Raw genomic sequence first — 19,229 nt, 5'->3', positions numbered from 1 at the left:
CCCAGGGGCCAGGTCGTCACCACAGCCGCCTGGCATTGGCTAAAGAGGCAGGCAAGCTGTGATCCACTTCCCAGGCCTGGCTGAAGCTGAAAAGGGTTCTCCCGAGCCCAGGAAAACCCCTCACCTCCAATACAATGGCCAGATCTGGGGGGCGGGGGGGTTGCTGCCATCCTACAATGGCACCCCACCAGCTGGTAAGTGTCATTCCGAACTTAAAAATGGAAAGCGTAATGCCGGTGGTCAACAAAAGAGGTTTAAAGACTCTCTAAAGCTAAAACAATGCAGTATAAAGACAGACAACTGGGAAACACTGGCCTGCGAGTGCTCCATAGGAGAACAGCCTTTACCAAAGGTGTCATGGGCCTTGAAGAAACTCGAACTCAGAACACAAGGGAGAAACGTGCTAAGAGGAAGGCATGCTTGGTAAATCCACACCATGATCAACTCCCGCTTGGAAACCTATGTCCCCACTGTGGAAGGACGTGTGGATCCAGAATTGGCCTCCACAGTCACTTACGGACTCATTGTTAAAACCGTGTTTATGGAAGACAATCTTCCATATTTTTTTGGAAGCCGTCCAGAGTGGCTGGGGAAGCCCAGCCAGATGGACAGGGTATAAATAATAAATTATTATTATTATTATTATTATTATTATTATTATTATTAATCAGCTACGAATGATTGCCAAAGGAAAAGAAGTGTCATTACATAATAGATTAAATGGTTTTTCAATTTTTTCCTCTCTCCTTTTCTTCCTTTATGTTTTCACTGCCTCCTTATTTTTATTCAATGCCCCCTCCCCCAATTGCACCTGAGACTACGACTGCCCCCTGGGCCGTTCTAGCACCCCCCAGGGGATGGTATCGTCCACTTTGGCAAACACCACTCTAGCCAGTCAAAAGCTTTCTGGGTGCAAAGCTGAGCTGGTTACGGTGAGGCCTAGGGAGAGTCCTGAGGGCCACATAAAGAGGGCTAGGGGGCCACATTCAGACCCTGGGCTGGAGTTTCATCGGGCCTAGCCTAGAGTGCTCTTTCTTGGCCCTTCCCCCCATGAGACCCCCACCTGCCTGCTCCACCTACCTGTGTACGTAACCTATCCGGTGTATTGAGTCTATGGCCATCACCATCTCGGCCAGGTAGAAGCGAGCCATCTCCATCGGGATGCGGTCCCCAAATTTGCTCAGCAGCGTCAAGAGGTCTCCCCCAACATAGTAGTCCATCACCAGATACTACAGATGGATAGAGTTGAGAAAGGTTCAGAAACAGACCAGTTCCTCCTTTTTAGGCAGCCGTGTTCTCATAGACCAGTGTTTTCCAACCTGACAAGCTCTGGCTGATGGGAATTGTAGTCCAAAACAGCCAGAGGGCACCAGGATGGCAAAGACTGGGGTATCGTTTATCGCAACGCCAACTGCTGTTTGGGGCCCTGAAAACTCAAAGTCCGCCCACAAGCTGCCACAACCAGAGACAGAGGCTGCATCTACAAAGTTATAAAAAAAAATGCTCTGAGGAAAAAACACACGTTTTAAAGCCCACAATGGAAAATTTCATAGAGTTCCTATCTTAGCTCTACAGCGCCATCTGGTGTCACGGTGTAATAACGCATTTATAACGTTTTATTTTTTACTAATGTAGTTGAGTCCAGGGTTTCAAATCTCAGGATAGCTCAGTTGGTTAGAGCGTGGTGCTGATAACGCCAAGGTTGCAGGTTCGATCCCTGTATGGGGAAGCTGCATATTCTTGCATTGCAGGGGGTGGACTAGATGAGCCTCAGGGTCCCTTCCAGCTCTATGATTCTATGAAGCCCGAAAAAACTCTGGCGAGAGGGCTGGTGCTTACACTCTGTGTCAAACTGAGGCCCACACCTGGAGTCAGTAAATAAGTTCTGTCCAACCCTAGTTATTATTTTCATTTTATTTTATTTACTACTATTTTTCCCAGCTGTCTTAAAACAACCCTACAAGGCAAGATAGTATTATTATTATTATTATTATTATTATTATTATTATTATTATTATCCCCATATTGCAGATGGAGAAGCTGAGGTATATCGACTTAGCGAAGGCCGCCGTGTTTCTATTGCCGGTTCCTCGTCCGAGGTGAACCCCTGGAATGTGCTGGTTGAAAGCGTGGGTGTGAAAAGCCAGTCGTCGAAATACTCGGCTGGCATGGGCCTGTGTGGGAACAAGGCATGAAACTCCTCCTTGAGAAGAGGCTCGTTCAGGGCATAGTCCGGCACCCAACGGTTGGCGTTGGCCGGGGTACCTTCACTGGCGAGAAAATATTCTACTCCCTCTTCCCCCCATCTCGAGTCTAAAATCTCTGTGACCTGGTTGATGGGCTCCCTTCTTGGCGACTCCCTCCTTGGGGGGGTCTCCCTATACGGGTCTGGTGCCGTGCCCTGCGCCTGAAATCGGTGAGGTGCTTTGTAGGGCGTGAGCACCGACCTATGGAATACTGGGTGCATTCTGGATCCCTCCGGAAGTGTCAACCGGAAGGCCACCGGATTGATCTGTGCCTCAACTTGGTAAGGTCCTAGCTGCTTATGTCCGAGTTTCTTCTTCGCTAATGATCTGGTCGGCGAAGACAAGGAGGACGAGCCGGACTTATCCGGCTGGATGCACGCCACGGGGGACGAACTGTATCCGCCATTCACCCCCACAACGACGGAGCACCCAGCACCCCCGCCGGAGGAGGGGGAGGGGGGAAGGGGGGGCTTCGAGGGGGGGATGGATGTCAGGGGTTCAGGAGCAGAGTCACAGGAGAGGGGGGAAATGGAGAGCGAGGGGGAGGAGTCCGAAGGAAATGTCAGCTATGACAGCAATCCGAGGTCTCTGAGTCTCTCCAGTGACTCGGAGGATTCACAGAAAGGGGCCCCCATAGTCAGGGCAAGGGGAGTGCCCAGGGGGACACCTCGGGAAGAAGGGGCCAGAGGGGACTCAGAGAGTAGCAGCTGGAAATCCGGACCAGCGTCCCCCCCAGAGTGCAGTAGGGGGGAGGAGTCCCAGGCATCGGGATCAGGTGGCGCGCGGGCAGCGGGAGAACGTGAGGCAGGAGTGACCACACCCTCGTCAGGGAGCGAGGAAACGGTCATCAGGAAAGTTAAACGCGCGCGCCAAGTTCAAATGTACAGGAGGGCGGCACGGTGGGCAGCCCGGGTAGGGAGCCAGGTCCTAAAGCCCGCCGAAGAGAGGGGGAGGAGTCAGAGGGGTCAACGTCTGCGTCGGAAGAGTCCAGGAGGGAGGAGACCCCGGGGGGTAGTAGGACCCAGAGGAAGAGAGAGAGAAGGAAGAGGTGGAGTAAGATTAGAGTCTTAAACTGGTGTACAGGGGGCGGAGACTCAGACGGAGCTTCGCCGGTCTAGATTCCAGACGTAGAGCTGGGACGCTGAGGCTTGGAAATGGAAACTATTCTTCAATAAAGACTTTGATACTTTACTACCGGCTAGCGTTGGTCCTTTGTGAGCTGGGACCAGGAGCCAGCTCTGACAGTAAGCTCCGTCTCCAAAAGTTTTGGCACCAAGAACCTCGCCACGTGAGTCGACGCAGCGAGGGCAGAGGAGGGGTGCTTCCAGAGCTCACAAAACTCAGGCAAGATGACTACGGAAGAGCAACTAGCAGCCCTGCAAGAAGCTGTGACACAACTCAGCACGGAGGTACTTGCATCCAGGAAAAGGGAGGAGGAAATGGTTAACGCCTGCCGGGATCTCCAAGTCAGGTTGGACGTGCTTTCTAAACAGGGGCAACCGGGACCCAAAGCAGAGGGCATTGGCTTGGGGAGAAGGGGAGGCAGCCTTGTATCTCATTTCGACGGGAGTTTACAGCAGTACCCCAACTTCAGAGCAGACCTGCTGTTTGCGCTGGATCTGCTAGGAAAAGACTTTAGAGATGAGAGAGAGAAAGTGGGGTTTATCTTGTCCCATTTGCATGGGAAGGCCAAAACGTGGCTGAGGAATTTATGGAGAGATAATGATCCGGCGCTCCAAGATGCGAAGGCTTTCATTAAAGCAATGGATTCGTGTTTTTTATCAAAGATAGACATCGATATTGCCAGGAGAGACATACACGGACTTAAACAAGGCAGAGCCAGTGTGAGGCAGTACCATGCACGCTTTTTCGGACTAGTTCATGCACTGGGATGGGAAAAAGATTCTGCGCCAGTGAGAGACCTCTTTTGGGAGGGCTTGAATGCAGATGTAAAAGCGGAGATTGGAAGGGGGGAGAGACCAAGGAGCACCCAGCAAGTAGTCCAGAGGGCGCTGGAAATCGGGGTGCATCTGGAGGAACGTCCTTGGAACAGAGAAGAAGGACGTTGGGGAAGGGCACCAGCCAGAGCACCTCCCTTCTCTCCCAAAGAAGCAGCGCGTGCGCACTCCACACCCTCGCAGGGAGGGGGAGAAGAACCGATGGAGATCGGAGGTGCCAGGGCTCAGTCAGCTACCAGAGCCCTAACCCCGGGAGCAGTCAAAACGAAGCCTCCTAGAGGGAACAGGAAGTGCTACATCTGCGACAGTGCTCAGCACATGGCGAAAGAGTGTCCCCAGAGGCTCCACAAGCACACTGCAGCCTCGGCAACAGTCACAGAAACAACTCAACAGAGAACACCGCAACAGTTAAACGACGGAGTCTGGCTGGAGGAAGAGGCACTGGGGTCCAGCCAGACAAGTCAATGAAGCAATCCCCAGCAATTTTGCAGCCCACAGACCCCCTCCCACCCAAACCAGTGGTGCAGCTTACAGCGTCTCTCCAGCTGCCCAATGGACGCACTCTGGAAGTGCCGATCACCATTGACTCCGGCAGCAACGCCGACTTTATAGGACTGGATTTCATTCAGCAGCACAATATACCGCTACTACCAGCCACGCTGCCCCTGAAAGTTGTCACGGTGGATGGCAGAGACTTGTTAGGGGGGCAGGTGGTGCAACAAACGCAGCCAATGGTGATGCGGATTGGAAATCACCAAGAAGTCATCAGCTTCAATGTCACCCACCTGTCAGACACGCCGGTAGTCTTGGGCATGAGTTGGCTGCACAGGCATAGCCCAGCACTGGCGTGGTACCAGCGCCAACTGACCTTCGGCTCCTCCTATTGCGCGGAACATTGCATCCTTCCTAGCCCGGAAGAGGGAGGGGAAGACCCGCAGCTACAATTAGGCACGCTGCAAGCAGTGCCACGCAAGTACGCAGCGTTTTTGGAGGTTTTCTGTGAGAAGGAAGCAGACAAGCTGCCTCCCCACAGGCCCTATGACTGCAAGATTGACCTCCTGCCAGGGGCGACGCTGCCAACCGGGAAACTGTATTCCATGTCTGAAGACGAGCTGCAGGAACTCAGGGAGTTCATAGACCTCAACTTGAAGCGCGGTTTCATCCGGGAGTCGAAGGCAGTGGGGGGCAGTCCGGTATTCTTTGTGAAGAAAAAGGACACGCCCCAAAAGAGGCTTGTAGTTGATTTCAGGCTCTTAAATTCCAAGACCAAGCCCACGGCCTTTCCCATGCCCAAAATAGATGACCTGCTCGCAACGGTGAGGAAGGGACGCGTTTTCACTAAGTTGGATCTGCGAGGGGCGTACAACCTGATTCGCATACGGGAGGGAGACGAGTGGAAGACTGCCATGTTCACGCCCCTGGGCACTTATGAATACAGAGTTATGCCTTTTGGATTACAAAATGGCTCTCACTGTTTTCAAGCCTTCATGCATCACGTCCTGGCGGGTCTCCTCTACAAGAAATGCGTCTGCTTCTTGGACGACATCCTGATATTCTCAGAATCAGAGGAGACCCACGAGAGAGACGTCAAGGAGGTTCTGCAGAGACTGCAGGAGCATCGGCTGTACGCCAAGCTGGAGAAGTGCCAGTTCGACAGGAAGGAGGTGGATTTCCTGGGCTACAAGTTGTCGGACAAGGGGCTCGCCATGGACAGCGCCAAGGTTCGCGCAGTGTTGGACTGGAAGAGCCCGCGCAATCGGAAGGAGGTCCAGCGGTTTGTGGGTTTCGCCAACTTTTACCGCAAGTTCATCAAGGGGTTCGCGATGCAGACAGCGGCCATTACCGACACGCTCAGCTCCAAGAAGAAGAAATTCATCTGGACGGAGCAAGCGGAGCAGTCCTTCCAGAACCTTAAGCGTCTCTTCTCGTCCGAAGAGCAGCTACTACATGTGAATCCCGGCAGACCGATGAGAGTTGAAACGGACGCCTCAGACAGAGCAGTGGGCGCAGTACTGTTGCAGCAGGACCTGCAGGGGGACTGGAGACCGTGTGCCTTCTACTCTAGGAAGCTCAGCAAGTCAGAGCAGAACTACACCATCTGGGACAGGGAGTTGCTGGCCATTCATGCAGCATTCAAGGCGTGGCGGCACTTCCTCATTGGAGCCAAACACACAGTGCAGGTTCGCACGGATCATAAGAACCTGGAGTACTGGCGCACGGCAAGGTTCCTGAACCAGCGGCACATCAGATGGGCGGAGTTCTTTGCGGATTTCGACTTCAGGATAGAGTACATCCCAGGCGACAACAACATCATGGCAGATGCACTGTCCAGAAAGCCGCAATACCTCGAAGAGGCGGCACCAGCAGCGGCCAAGCACATTTTCGCTCCGAAAGCGTGGGCGTGCGCTTCAGCAACCGTGGACCTGGAGGCGGTCCGTCGAGCACTGCAGGAGGACCCCTTCGCACAAGCCAAGATGGAGGAGGTGCACAAGGGCACGGTGAAGGACGACGAGTTCCAAATACGGGACGGATTGCTCATCCGCAGAGGAGCACTCTATGTACCGGGAGACGACCTCCGTGCGAAAGTACTGCAGCAGTTGCACGATGCACCCACCGCCGGGCACTTTGGCAAGGAGAAGACGGCAGAACTAGTTGCCAGAGATTTTTGGTGGCCCAAGATGAGGGGGGAAGTCGCGGAGTACGTCTCGAGGTGCGACACCTGCCAAAGGGCCAAGTCAGTGCACAAACCTCCGGCGGGACTGCTCGAACCGCTGCAGACACCGAGCGAACCGTGGGAGAGGGTGGCCCTGGACTTTGTCACGGATTTACCCAGCTCAAGGGGTAAAACGGCAGTGCTAGTGGTGGTGGACATGTTCACTAAAATGGCCCACTTCATTCCATGCGCGAAGGTGGCCACGGCGGAACAGACCGCCAAACTGTTCATAGACCACGTCTTCAGGGTGCACGGTCTGCCACGGTCTATCTTGTCCGACAGGGGGCGCCAGTTCATTTCGAACTTCTGGCAGAAGCTGATGGGTTTCCTGAACGTCAAGATCAACCTAGCGTCGGCGAGACACCCGCAGACCAACGGACAAGCGGAGCGCGTCAACGCCATCATGCAGCAGTACCTGAGATGCTATGCAAATCAGCAGCCGACAACATGGGTGGACTACCTGCCGCTCGCTGAGTTCGCCTACAACAACACGAAGCACGTGTCCACGGGGGTGACACCGTTCTTCGCCAACAACGGGAGGCATCCCAGAACCTTCCCGGGATTAGAGAGACTGGGGGAGGGGGAGCCACAGGCAGCGGAAGTCTTAGCGGCAGAATTGCAGGAGGTTCACGAACAGCTTAGGAGGCAGTTAGAGCTTGCAAAGCACGCATACAAACTGCAGGCTGACAAGCACAGAAGGGTCGGGGAGGACATACAGGTGGGAGACTGGGTGTGGTTAGCGGCCCACGCAGTGCCGACCAGATCATTAGCGAAGAAGAAACTCGGACATAAGCAGCTAGGACCTTACCAAGTTGAGGCACAGATCAATCCGGTGGCCTTCCGGTTGACACTTCCGGAGGGATCCAGAATGCACCCAGTATTCCATAGGTCGGTGCTCACGCCCTACAAAGCACCTCACCGATTTCAGGCGCAGGGCACGGCACCAGACCCGTATAGGGAGACCCCCCCAAGGAGGGAGTCGCCAAGAAGGGAGCCCATCAACCAGGTCACAGAGATTTTAGACTCGAGATGGGGGGAAGAGGGAGTAGAATATTTTCTCGCCAGTGAAGGTACCCCGGCCAACGCCAACCGTTGGGTGCCGGACTATGCCCTGAACGAGCCTCTTCTCAAGGAGGAGTTTCATGCCTTGTTCCCACACAGGCCCATGCCAGCCGAGTATTTCGACGACTGGCTTTTCACACCCACGCTTTCAACCAGCACATTCCAGGGGTTCACCTCGGACGAGGAACCGGCAATAGAAACACGTTCCCCGGAGGGCTCGCCCTCGGGGTTTGCCTCAGACCGCTCGTTTTGGTGGGACGATCGAGGAGAGGAGCGGTGGAGCAGGAGGTGGCTGGGGGGTCCTTGGCAGGCAACGGACCCAGAGGGGACCGAGGGCGAGATGGACATGGACGTGCTGGGGGAGGACGTTGGGTTCGAGCATGGCGGCACGGAGATGGAAGCAGAGGAGATCGAGGTCGGCGAAGACAAGGAGGACGAGCCGGACTTATCCGGCTGGATGCACGCCACGGGGGACGAACTGTATCCGCCATTCACCCCCACAACGACGGAGCACCCAGCACCCCCGCCGGAGGAGGGGGAGGGGGGAAGGGGGGGCTTCGAGGGGGGGATGGATGTCAGGGGTTCAGGAGCAGAGTCACAGGAGAGGGGGGAAATGGAGAGCGAGGGGGAGGAGTCCGAAGGAAATGTCAGCTATGACAGCAATCCGAGGTCTCTGAGTCTCTCCAGTGACTCGGAGGATTCACAGAAAGGGGCCCCCATAGTCAGGGCAAGGGGAGTGCCCAGGGGGACACCTCGGGAAGAAGGGGCCAGAGGGGACTCAGAGAGTAGCAGCTGGAAATCCGGACCAGCGTCCCCCCCAGAGTGCAGTAGGGGGGAGGAGTCCCAGGCATCGGGATCAGGTGGCGCGCGGGCAGCGGGAGAACGTGAGGCAGGAGTGACCACACCCTCGTCAGGGAGCGAGGAAACGGTCATCAGGAAAGTTAAACGCGCGCGCGCGCCAAGTTCAAATGTACAGGAGGGCGGCACGGTGGGCAGCCCGGGTAGGGAGCCAGGTCCTAAAGCCCGCCGAAGAGAGGGGGAGGAGTCAGAGGGGTCAACGTCTGCGTCGGAAGAGTCCAGGAGGGAGGAGACCCCGGGGGGTAGTAGGACCCAGAGGAAGAGAGAGAGAAGGAAGAGGTGGAGTAAGATTAGAGTCTTAAACTGGTGTACAGGGGGCGGAGACTCAGACGGAGCTTCGCCGGTCTAGATTCCAGACGTAGAGCTGGGACGCTGAGGCTTGGAAATGGAAACTATTCTTCAATAAAGACTTTGATACTTTACTACCGGCTAGCGTTGGTCCTTTGTGAGCTGGGACCAGGAGCCAGCTCTGACAACGCCGCTCTCTATTTAGCCTTTGTGTCCTGAAAGTTCAGGGCTACAGTTTTACTAAACTGAAACTATGTACTGCCTCCACCGAGGGGGGCAAAATATGCCTCTGAATACAATTTTCCGAGGAGAGGGCTGTTGTGCTCAGGTCTTCCTTCTGGCGGTTCCCTCCCTGCGAGAAGCCAAGTTACAGGGAACCAGGCAGAGGGCCTTCTCGGTTGTGGCACCCGCCTTGTGGAACGCCCTCCCTTCAGATGTCAAGGAAATTAACAACTACCAGACTTTTAGAAAACATCTGAAGGCAGCCCTGTTTAGGGAAGCTTTTAATGTTTGATGCATTACTGTATTTTAATATTTTGTTGGAAGCCGCCCAGAGTGGCTGGGGAAGCGCAGCCAGATGGGCGGGGTATAAATAATAAATTATTATTATTATTATTATTATTATTATTATTACTTGTGGGTTTCCTATATGGGGCATCAGGTTGGCCATCGTGAGAATAAGATGATGCATTTGAGGAGCCTTCGGTATGCGAAAAGCTTCTTTGCCTCACAGCGCACGGCGAAAGCGATTTAGCCCCCACAGGGGCTCTCCATCGACACTCCTCCCTTTCCCCTCCAGTGCAATTCTGGGCTGCATCAATAGGAGTATAGCATCTAGATCAAGGGAAGTAATTGTGCCACTGTATTCTGCTCTGGTCAGACCTCACCTGGAGTACTGTGTCCAGTTCTGGGCACCACAGTTCAAGAAGGACACTGACAAACTGGAACGTGTCCAGAGGAGGACAACCAAAATGGTCAAAGGCCTGGAAACGATGCCTTATGAGGAACGGCTAAGGGAGCTGGGCATGTTTAGCCTGGAGAAGAGGAGGTTAAGGGGTGATATGATAGCCATGTTCAAATATATAAAAGGATGTCACATAGAGGAGGGAGAAAGGTTGTTTTCTGCTGCTCCAGAGAAGCGGACACGGAGCAATGGATCCAAACTACAAGAAAGAAGATTCCACCTAAACATTAGGAAGAACCTCCTGACAGTAAGAGCTGTTCAACAGTGGGATTTGCTGCCAAGGAGTGTGGTGGAGTCTCCTTCTTTGGAGGTCTTTAAGCAGAGGCTTGACAACCATATGTCAGGAGTGCTCTGATGGTGTTTCCTGCTTGGCAGGGGGTTGGACTCGATGGCCCTTGTGGTCTCTTCCAACTCTATGATTCTATGATTCTATGATTAAAAAACAAAACGTCTCGACTTGCTCCAGACTCCAGGTCATCCTCAAACCACAAAGCACAGACTCCCTGCTAACTCGCATGCCCACCAACACCCTAAAAGGCTAAACACCGGACAGAACAAATTTGTCAGTGGTGGTCATTTGGGGGCAGAATACCGCCGGATCTGGAGCAAACTAGAAGGGATGGCAAACATCAGCGCTTTGTTTCGAAACCGGAGGACAGCTTGCCTTTTGAAGTGGAGGCTCTTAATCCCAGACCTGTGTGGGCTGGACATAATCCAGCGAGGAAGGAAAGGCACCCATGTCCAGATCTCCCCTTCCTTTTGTTGCTTCTGTCCTGACTTCCTCGTTGAAAAACTGGACTCCGGGGCTGAGCCCAGGCTCCCATGTCCTGCCAGTGATCTTCCGGCTGCCCATTGTCAGAGACAGAGCACTGGGCCAAATGGATCTCCACTGCGTCTTCTTCGGTTCTTATGTCATACTCAGCAGCCCCATATTGGCTGTGAGACGTGCAAAACCTGCTCCCTGATTTGCTAGCCTCTTCCCACCTGACTGGGGAGGGTGGAGCCCTCAGTGGCTGACTGACAGACCAGCGGACTGACTCCAGCTACAAAAGCTGAGGCTGCACAAGGGACTGTTTTGGTTGTGTCACAGAAACGTAGACTTGGAGGGGACAAAAGGGATCATCTAGACCAACTGCAATGGAAGAATCGTTTGCCAGTTTGGGGCTCAGGATGCCTACAGGTTATTGGGGTGGGGTATTGCTTTGGGTTATTTGTTTCGCCAATACAGTGGTTCCTCAGGTTATGTACTTAATTGGTTCTGGAATTCCGTTCTTAACCTGAAGCGTTCTTAACCTGAAGCGGACTTTCCCATTGAAAGTAATGGAAAATGGATTGATCCGTTCCAGACGATGAAAAACACCCCCTAAAACAGCAATTTAACACGGATTTTACTGTCTAACGAGACCATTGATCCATAAAATGAAGGCAATAATCAATGTAAAGGTAAAGAGACCCCTGACCATTAGGTCCAGGAGGCTTCGCGTTGCTTTCGCTGAAGCCCGGAGAGCGAGAGGGGTCGGTGCGCACCGATCCCTCTTGCTCTCCTGGCTTCACTTCGCTGGAGAGGCGCTGCGCAGCTTTCTCTCTCTGCGCAGCACCCTTTCAGTGAAGCGGGAGGAGAAACAGAGCCCCTTCCATTTCTCCTCCCGCTTTGCTAGAGAGGCGCTGAGCAGAGAGGGAGATATTTTTTTTTTTTCTTGTTCTCCTCCTCTAAAACTAGGTGCGCCTTGTGGTCGGGTGCGTCTTATAGAGCAGAAAATACGGCGCTTAGTTTTGTTCGTGCATGTTTCAAAACATTTTTACGTACTGCTTATGATGTATTTTTGTAAGTCTTTTCGTGTTGTAAGCAGCCCTGAGTGTGGCTTTATCCATGGAAAGCCGGCCTACAGATAAACGATGATGATGACTCACCAGGTAATTCTCGTCTTGGAAAGCAAAGTGCAGCTGCGTAATCCAGCGCTTGTCTCCGTTGACCAATACATCCCGCTCCTCTCGGAAACAGGAAACCTGATGGGTGCAGCATTGAAATCGATTTATTTTCTCAATTCAGTTCACAATTATTTGTTATACCATCTAATTTCAGATCTTATTTGGGTAGCTAAGCATAGGTAAAGGTAAAGGGACCCCTGACCATTAGGTCCAGTCGTGGCCGACTCTGGGGTTGTGGCGCTCATCTCGCTTTACTGGCTGAGGGAGCCGGCGTACAGCTTCCGGGTCATGTGGCCAGCAGGACTAAGCCGCTTCTGGCGAACCAGAGCAGCGCACGGAAACACCGTTTACCTTCCTGCCGGAGTGGTACCTATTTATCTACTTGCACTTTGATGTGCTTTTGAACTGCTAGGTTGGCAGGAGCTGGGACTGAGCAATGAGAGCTCACCCCGTTGCAGGGATTCGAACCGCCGACCTTCTGATCGGCAAGCCCTGGGCCCTGTGGTTTCTAAAACAACACCCCAATGTGAAATGAAAAAATCCCTGCTTTGAAAGTGCTGCACTTCTGTGGGCCAGGCCAGGAGGGAACCAGCAGTAAATCACACTGTGCAAGTCGGAGTTAACTCCTTATTGGCAAGAACAATATCTGCACTGACTTGGTCGGAGGCTCAGGCCTAAAGGGCATAGCGGCTCATTCACGGTAGGTCTTGCCCTATGGATCAGTTGCCGAGACTGAAAGTCCTGCCTCCCCACAGTGGAAACCTTTTGGGAAAAGTGTCTTTCTGCGGTTTGATGGCTCATAACACCATTTTTTTATTGGAGTAATGCCATAACATTATATATCAATGGAAGGATAATTTAATGAGGAATGTAATGCAACAAAGTTTGTTGAATTATCTGTATTCTATTAAAGGTAAAGGGACCCCTGACCGTTAGATCCAGTTGTGGACGACTCTGGGGTGCGGCGCTCATCTCGCTTTACTGGCCAAGGGAGCCGGCGTACACCTTCCAGGTCATGTGGCCAGCATGACTAAGCCGCTTCTGGCAAACCAGAGCAGCACACGGAAACGCTGTTTAGCTTCCCGCCGGAGTGGTACCTATTTATCTACTTGCACTGGGGTGCTTTCGAACTGCTAGGTTGGCAGGAGCAGGGACCGAGCAACGGGAGCTCACCCCGTCGCGGGGATTCGAACTGCCGACCTTCTGATCGTCAAGTCCTAGGCTCTGTGGTTTAACCCACAGCGCCACCTGCGTCCCTCTATTCTATTAAAAGTTATGCCAAATAACCAGAAAAAGGAAGCACAACTTGATTAGGTTGATACGCAGTAGCTTTCCTTCATTTGAATGTAGCCAATGAGAATGAGTGTTTAGAGAGCCAATCGGGTATTATGAGCCATCAAACCTTGGAAATACACTTTCCCTAAAAGGCTTTCACAATTCTGGCCACCAGAGTAAATCACCTCCTCTCCAGGGTTTTCCCCAAGCAATCAGAGACTGTGTCTGCATGCAGTCAACCTCCCCTCCACCCTTTTCATCTCTCTTCTGGTTCTGTGAGTAAAGGCAGGGAGCTTGTTGCAGCAGGAGAGGGAGACACCCATGACTCTTACCCAGCCAGATTCATCTCTTGGCCTCTGCTTCTGCCTCTGATTCTGAACTGCTCTCTGCCCCAGACTCTCCCTGCTCACTAAGCCCTGTCCTCTCTTCAACTCCCAACACCACCTTCTCCCAGTCTGCTCCCTCTTCTCTCTCCGACCGCTCATTGTCGTCCCACCACTACTCTCCTGGCTCTGAGCCTTGTTCCCTTGGGGGTTCCCCAACTGGTGCCTCTCACCATTCCTTTCTGTCCAACCAGTCCATGACAAGTCACCTGAGAATCCCACTGTTTTTGGGTACCATCCAAAGAGCTGATGTTGACCTATAAAGGCCAAACCACCCACAGGGCCTTGAGGGCGCAGCTTGCCATACTCACCTCGACCCGCTTCAACATGTCCCATTTATTCATTATCTTCATGGCGTACACCTGGGATGTCCTCTTCAGCTTCACGACCGCTACCTGTGCAGGTAAAATAGGGGGTGGGAGTCTGTGTGTTGAAGAAGGGGCTGGACTGACATACCTGGGCCACAGTTGCACCATGCATCACAATTATTATTATTATTATTATTATTATTATTATTATTATTACAGTGGTACCTTGGGTTAAGTACTTAATTCGTTCCGGAGGTCCGTTCTTAACCTGAAACTGTTCTTAACCTGAAGCACTACTTTAGCTAATTGGGCCTCCCGCTGCCGGAGAACAATTTCTGTTCTTATCCTGAAGCAAAGTTCTTAACCTGAAGCACTATTTCTGGGTTAGCGGAGTCTGTAACCTGAAGCATATGTAACCTGAAGCGTATGTAACCCGAGGTACCACTGTATTATTATTTTATTTATACGCAGCCCATCTGGGGAAACCACTCAAAAACAGTCATGGCTTCCCCCAAAGAATTATGGGAGCTTTAGTTTGCTGAGGGTGCAGAGCGCCGTCAAGGGGCCTCTTTGCAGAGCTACAGTTCCCAGGGCAACCCATGAAGAGGGATGGATTGTTAAACCGCTCTAGGAATTGTAGCACCGTGAGGAGCAGTCTCTTCCGGAACTTGGCCCCAAGCCAGCCTTAGCCAGGCTGGCTGATGGGACCCTCCCTGCCCACAGACGGTCTCGCCAGAGTGGTGCATGCTCTAGTTATCTCCCGCTTGGACTACTGCAATGCGCTCTACGTGGGGCTACCTTTGAAGATAACCCGGAAACTGCAATCAATCCAGAATGCGGCAGCTAGACTGGTGACTAGGAGTGGCCACCGAGACCACATAACACCGGTCCTGAGAGATCTGCATTGGCTCCCAGTACGTTTCCGAGCACAATTCAAAGTGTTGGTGCTGACCTTTAAAGCCCTAAACAGCCTCGGTCCTGTATACCTGAAGGAGCGTCTCCACCCCCATTGTTCAGCCCAGACACTGAGGTCCAGCGCTGACGGCCTTCTGGCGGTTCCCTCATTGTGAGAAGTGAGGTTACAGGGAACCAGACAGAGGGCCTTATCGGTAGTGGCGCCCACCCTGTGGAACGCCCTCCCTTCAGATGTGAAGGAAATAAGCAGCTATCCTATCTTTAAAAGACATCTGAAGGCAGCCCTGTTTAGGGAAGTTTTTAATATTTAATGCTGTACTGTTTTTAACACTTGATTGGGAGCCGCCCAGAGTGGCTGGGGAAACTCAGCCAGATGGGCGGGGTATAAATAATAAATTATTATTATTATTATTATTATTATTATTATTATTATTATTATTACATGTGCAGGGCACCAGGTTGGCCGAGGCTGCCCTAGGGTCACCAGGAAGGGCCCAATATTTCAGCGTTGTTTTCGCCTGGACTACTGAAAAGTTTGCCTCGCTGGCCACCTGGTACCGAGGGCACCTGGTAGCAGAGAGAGCACCCCCCCAAAAAAAAACCCCCCAGCCCTTCTCACCTCGCTGAAGGCTCCCCGTCCAATCACTTTGAGGATCTCGAAATCGTCCCGTTGCAGCCGCAGCGCTTTCAGCCTGGAGGTGACTGGCTCCGCTGGTGGCAAAGAAAAGCAAATTATTTTTCGGGGGGGGCAGGGAGGGGAAAGAAGAGATGCCCGGAAGAGCAGCAGGGCAGCTGGAGGGTTTTAAAGGAGAAGCTGGATGGCCACCCTGCTTTAGCCAAGAAACCTGCATTGCAGTGGGTTGGACTAGATGACCTTGGGATACATGCCAAGTCTACAATTCTATGATCTGAGGCCCTTCTCTGTGTGCCTCCTCTGTGTGAGGTCCAGAGGGTGGCAAAACAAGAACAGGGCCTTTTCTGTGGTGGCTCCCTGTCTGTGGAATGCTCTCCCCAGAGAGTCTCGCCTGGTGCCTTCATTACATTTCTTTTTTTAAAAAAATATTTTTATTAAGCAAATTCAACATAACAAATTATCAGACCATATAATCACACACATTATTTTCCCCCTTTCCCCCCCTTCCATCCCTCCCCCCCCCCAAAAAAGGGACTTCCTTCAGTTCCTCTCTCTGATTTCTCTGCACATATTATTCTCTGCACGTTATAAAATTATACCTATCCTTGCCTTATCTATCATGTTATCAACCAATAAATTTGTGGGTGTTTATTCAAAACCTGCCAAGGAGTCCAGTTCATTTTGTTGTTTTTTTAGATAATTTGAAAAAAGTTCCCATTCTTCCTTAAAGTCACAGTTGTCCTTATCACACAGTTTGTATGTCAATTTAGCCAGCTCTGCGTAGCTCATCATTTTTTCTTGCCGCTGTTCTTTCGTTGGGATTTCCTCATTCTTCCATCCTTGTGCTATCAAGACTCTTGTAGCTGTCATAGCATACATAAATAGATTCTTTGTTTTTCTTGGCTGGTCTTGTCCTACAATCCCTAACAAAACTGCTTCTGGCTTTTTTACAAATGTCATTTTAAACATTTTTTTCAATTCATTGTATATCATTTCCTAATTTTTTCTCTGCATTCCCACCACATATGATAAAAAGTCCCTTCTTTTTCTTTACATTTCCAACATTGGTTTGACCCGGTTTTATACATTTTAGCTATCTGTACTGGGGTAATATACCATCTGTACATCATTTTCATAGAGTTTTCTTTCAAAAGAGAACAGTCTGTAAATTTCAAATCTACATTTCAAAATTTCAAATCTTCATTACATTTCTTTAGGCGCCAGGCAAAAACGCTCTTCTTCAACAAGACCAAGACCTTTGGCTGCTTAATATTCCACAGCCTTTAAAATCGGGTTTTTTTGGGGGGGGGGTTATTGTTTCATCGTTTCTATTTTAACTATTTATGTGTGCTTTTATCTTGTGTTTTTATCTTGTGAACCACCCTGAGATCTTCTGATGAAGGGCAGCATATAAATCTAAATAATAATAATAATAATAATAATAATAATAATAATAATGGCTCATAGAATCATAGAGTTGGAAGAGACCACAAGGGCCATCGAGTCCAACCCCCTGCCAAGCAGGAAACACCATCAGAGCACTCCTGACATACGGTTGTCAAGCCTCTGCTTAAAGACCTCCAAAGAAGGAGACTCCACCACACTCCCTGGCAGCAAATTCCACTGTCGAACAGCTCTTCCTGTCAGGAAGTTCTTCCGAATGTTTAGGTGGAATCTTCTTTCTTGTAGTTTGGATCCATTGCTCCGTGTCCGCTTCTCTGGAGCAGCAGAAAACAACCTTTCTCCCTCCTCTAGGTGACATCCTTTTATATATTTGAACATGGCTATCATATCACCCCTTAACCTCCTCTTCTCCAGGCTAAACATGCCCAGCTCCCTTAGCCGTTCCTCATAAGGCATCGTTTCCAGGCCTTTGACCATTTTGGTTGCCCTCCTCTGGACACGTTCCAGTTTGTCAGTGTCCTTCTTGAACTGTGGTGCCCAGAACTGGACACAGTACTCCAGGTGAGGTCTGACCAGAGCAGAATACAGTGGCACTATTACTTCCCTTGATCTAGATGCTATACTCCTATTGATGCAGCCCAGAATTGCATTGGCTTTTTTAGCTGCCGCGTCACACTGTTGGCTCATGTCAAGTTTGTGGTCAACCAAGACTCCTAGATCCTTTTCACATGTACTGCTCTCAAGCCAGGTGTCACGCATCTCACATCCACACTTTGCCACCCCTCTCCTTCCTTATGCCTCTCCCCTGCCTCACTTTGCCTAACGATAGGGCCGGCTCTGTGTGGCACAGCTGCTGAAAAGCCAGAGAATTTAGATCAACAGTTATTTGAAAATGCAAATAAAAAAATAATTGGGGGAAAAGAGAGCCCATGGGGTGTAGTGGCTGGAGTGTCACACTACGACCTGGGAGACCAGAGTTCGAATTCCCCCAATTGGTCGTGAAGCTCACTGGGCGAGACCTTGGGCAAGCCGCCGCATTTCTTCACCTAACCTACCTCACAGGGTTGTTGTGGGGAGAAAATGAGGGGCAGAAACACGCCCCACCCACCACCTTGAGCTCCTTGGAGAAAAAGGTGAGATATAAAAACAATAAACAAAAATAAAATAAACCTAGCGCCCTGGCTGAGGTCGGATGGGCACTGTCTAATAAATAATTTTTATTAGTTTTTACACACATTTTCCAACATAACACCCTTTTAAGCATCATTTCGAATTTTGGGGCTATCACCGCCTCAGACTTCCTTCAACCTCGCCTGACGGTTTTCTAAAGCCTTTCTAATTATGTGTTTTGTTTCTACAGTTACGGCTATAAACTCACATTTCCAATACATCTATTCTTAATTCTCCTCACGATAATTTATAAAGTACTCCTTACAAAACTTATTTTAACCCTACGAGCGATGCCAATGGATTACAACTGCTTTCCGGTCGAAAACTTCTTCCATTCCTTTAGGAAAGTCTGGTTCTGTGGGCACTGCCATCCCAAAATAAAATAAAACATGGAGGGCACCAGGTTGGCAGAGGCTCATCAACCCCACATAACGCAGGCAGATGCGCTCAGGTTTATTTCCGTGCCTTAGCTACCCTCTGGCAGATGGTCCTTCGGATGAGCAAGAAGCAGGGAAATAATGTGGCATTTTCGAGCCCACCTGCTATGGCCTCCGGACCGCCTAGGCGTTGGCCTCAGTCATATTAATAGCGGGCAAGAGCTTCCCTTATACAGCAATGCCAACTCTGGGCAAGGGTAGCATGACTCAGAGGTTTCTCAGAGAAGGCCCTGAGCACCACCAGAGGCCTGAGCGCATGCCTTAAAATAAACTGTGCGGCCAACTGGTGTGGTGGGGAGGTCATGTGACCCGGCGAGGGGGGTCAGGTGACCTCAGCACTTGGCGTCAACCGGGTGACTCAACCGGCGGCGGCAACGACGTCTCAGAGATTTGGTGTTTGGGGAAACAGATAGCCCCTGAGGATCTCGAAAGCGATTTCCTCACATGGCGACGGAAAGATGGAGCAAAGAGATGCTCGGGGAGAGATGCAATCGCCGCCGCCTTGGCAGAGCGACAGCTGGAAGTCTCAAGGCGGGGAGGGAGAGAGAGGCAGCTTATAAATAGCTCAAGGATGTGACCCAGGAGTATGGAATGGGGTTTGTTTGGGGAGGAGATTGCAAAAGACTTGGGGGAAGAGGCAGGAGGGAAAGCAGGGCATGCTTGGTTCTCCCGATCGCCACACGCC

At 51.4% G+C, this 19,229-nt stretch overlaps 1 protein-coding gene across 10 annotated transcripts in view; it reads right to left on the bottom strand.

Annotated features, from left to right (window-relative positions):
* Window positions 1-19,229, bottom strand: part of DMPK (DM1 protein kinase) — a 65,919-nt gene that overhangs the window by 20,104 nt on the left and 26,586 nt on the right. For all 10 annotated transcript variants that reach the window (XM_083455026.1, XM_083455024.1, XM_083455021.1 and 7 more), the window contains exons 2-5: window positions 15,519-15,610; window positions 13,988-14,071; window positions 12,001-12,096; window positions 1,081-1,229 (exon numbers count right to left, since the gene is read on the bottom strand). In XM_083455026.1, coding sequence (XP_083311152.1) covers window positions 1,081-1,229; window positions 12,001-12,096; window positions 13,988-14,071; window positions 15,519-15,610 — 421 coding nt within the window. The remainder of the gene's footprint in view (window positions 1-1,080; window positions 1,230-12,000; window positions 12,097-13,987; window positions 14,072-15,518; window positions 15,611-19,229) is intronic.

Source organism: Podarcis tiliguerta, assembly GCF_965153285.1.
Source record: "Podarcis tiliguerta genome assembly, chromosome: 8".
NCBI lineage: Eukaryota > Metazoa > Chordata > Lepidosauria > Squamata > Lacertidae > Podarcis > Podarcis tiliguerta.
This window is presented reverse-complemented; position numbering and strand designations above follow the sequence as displayed.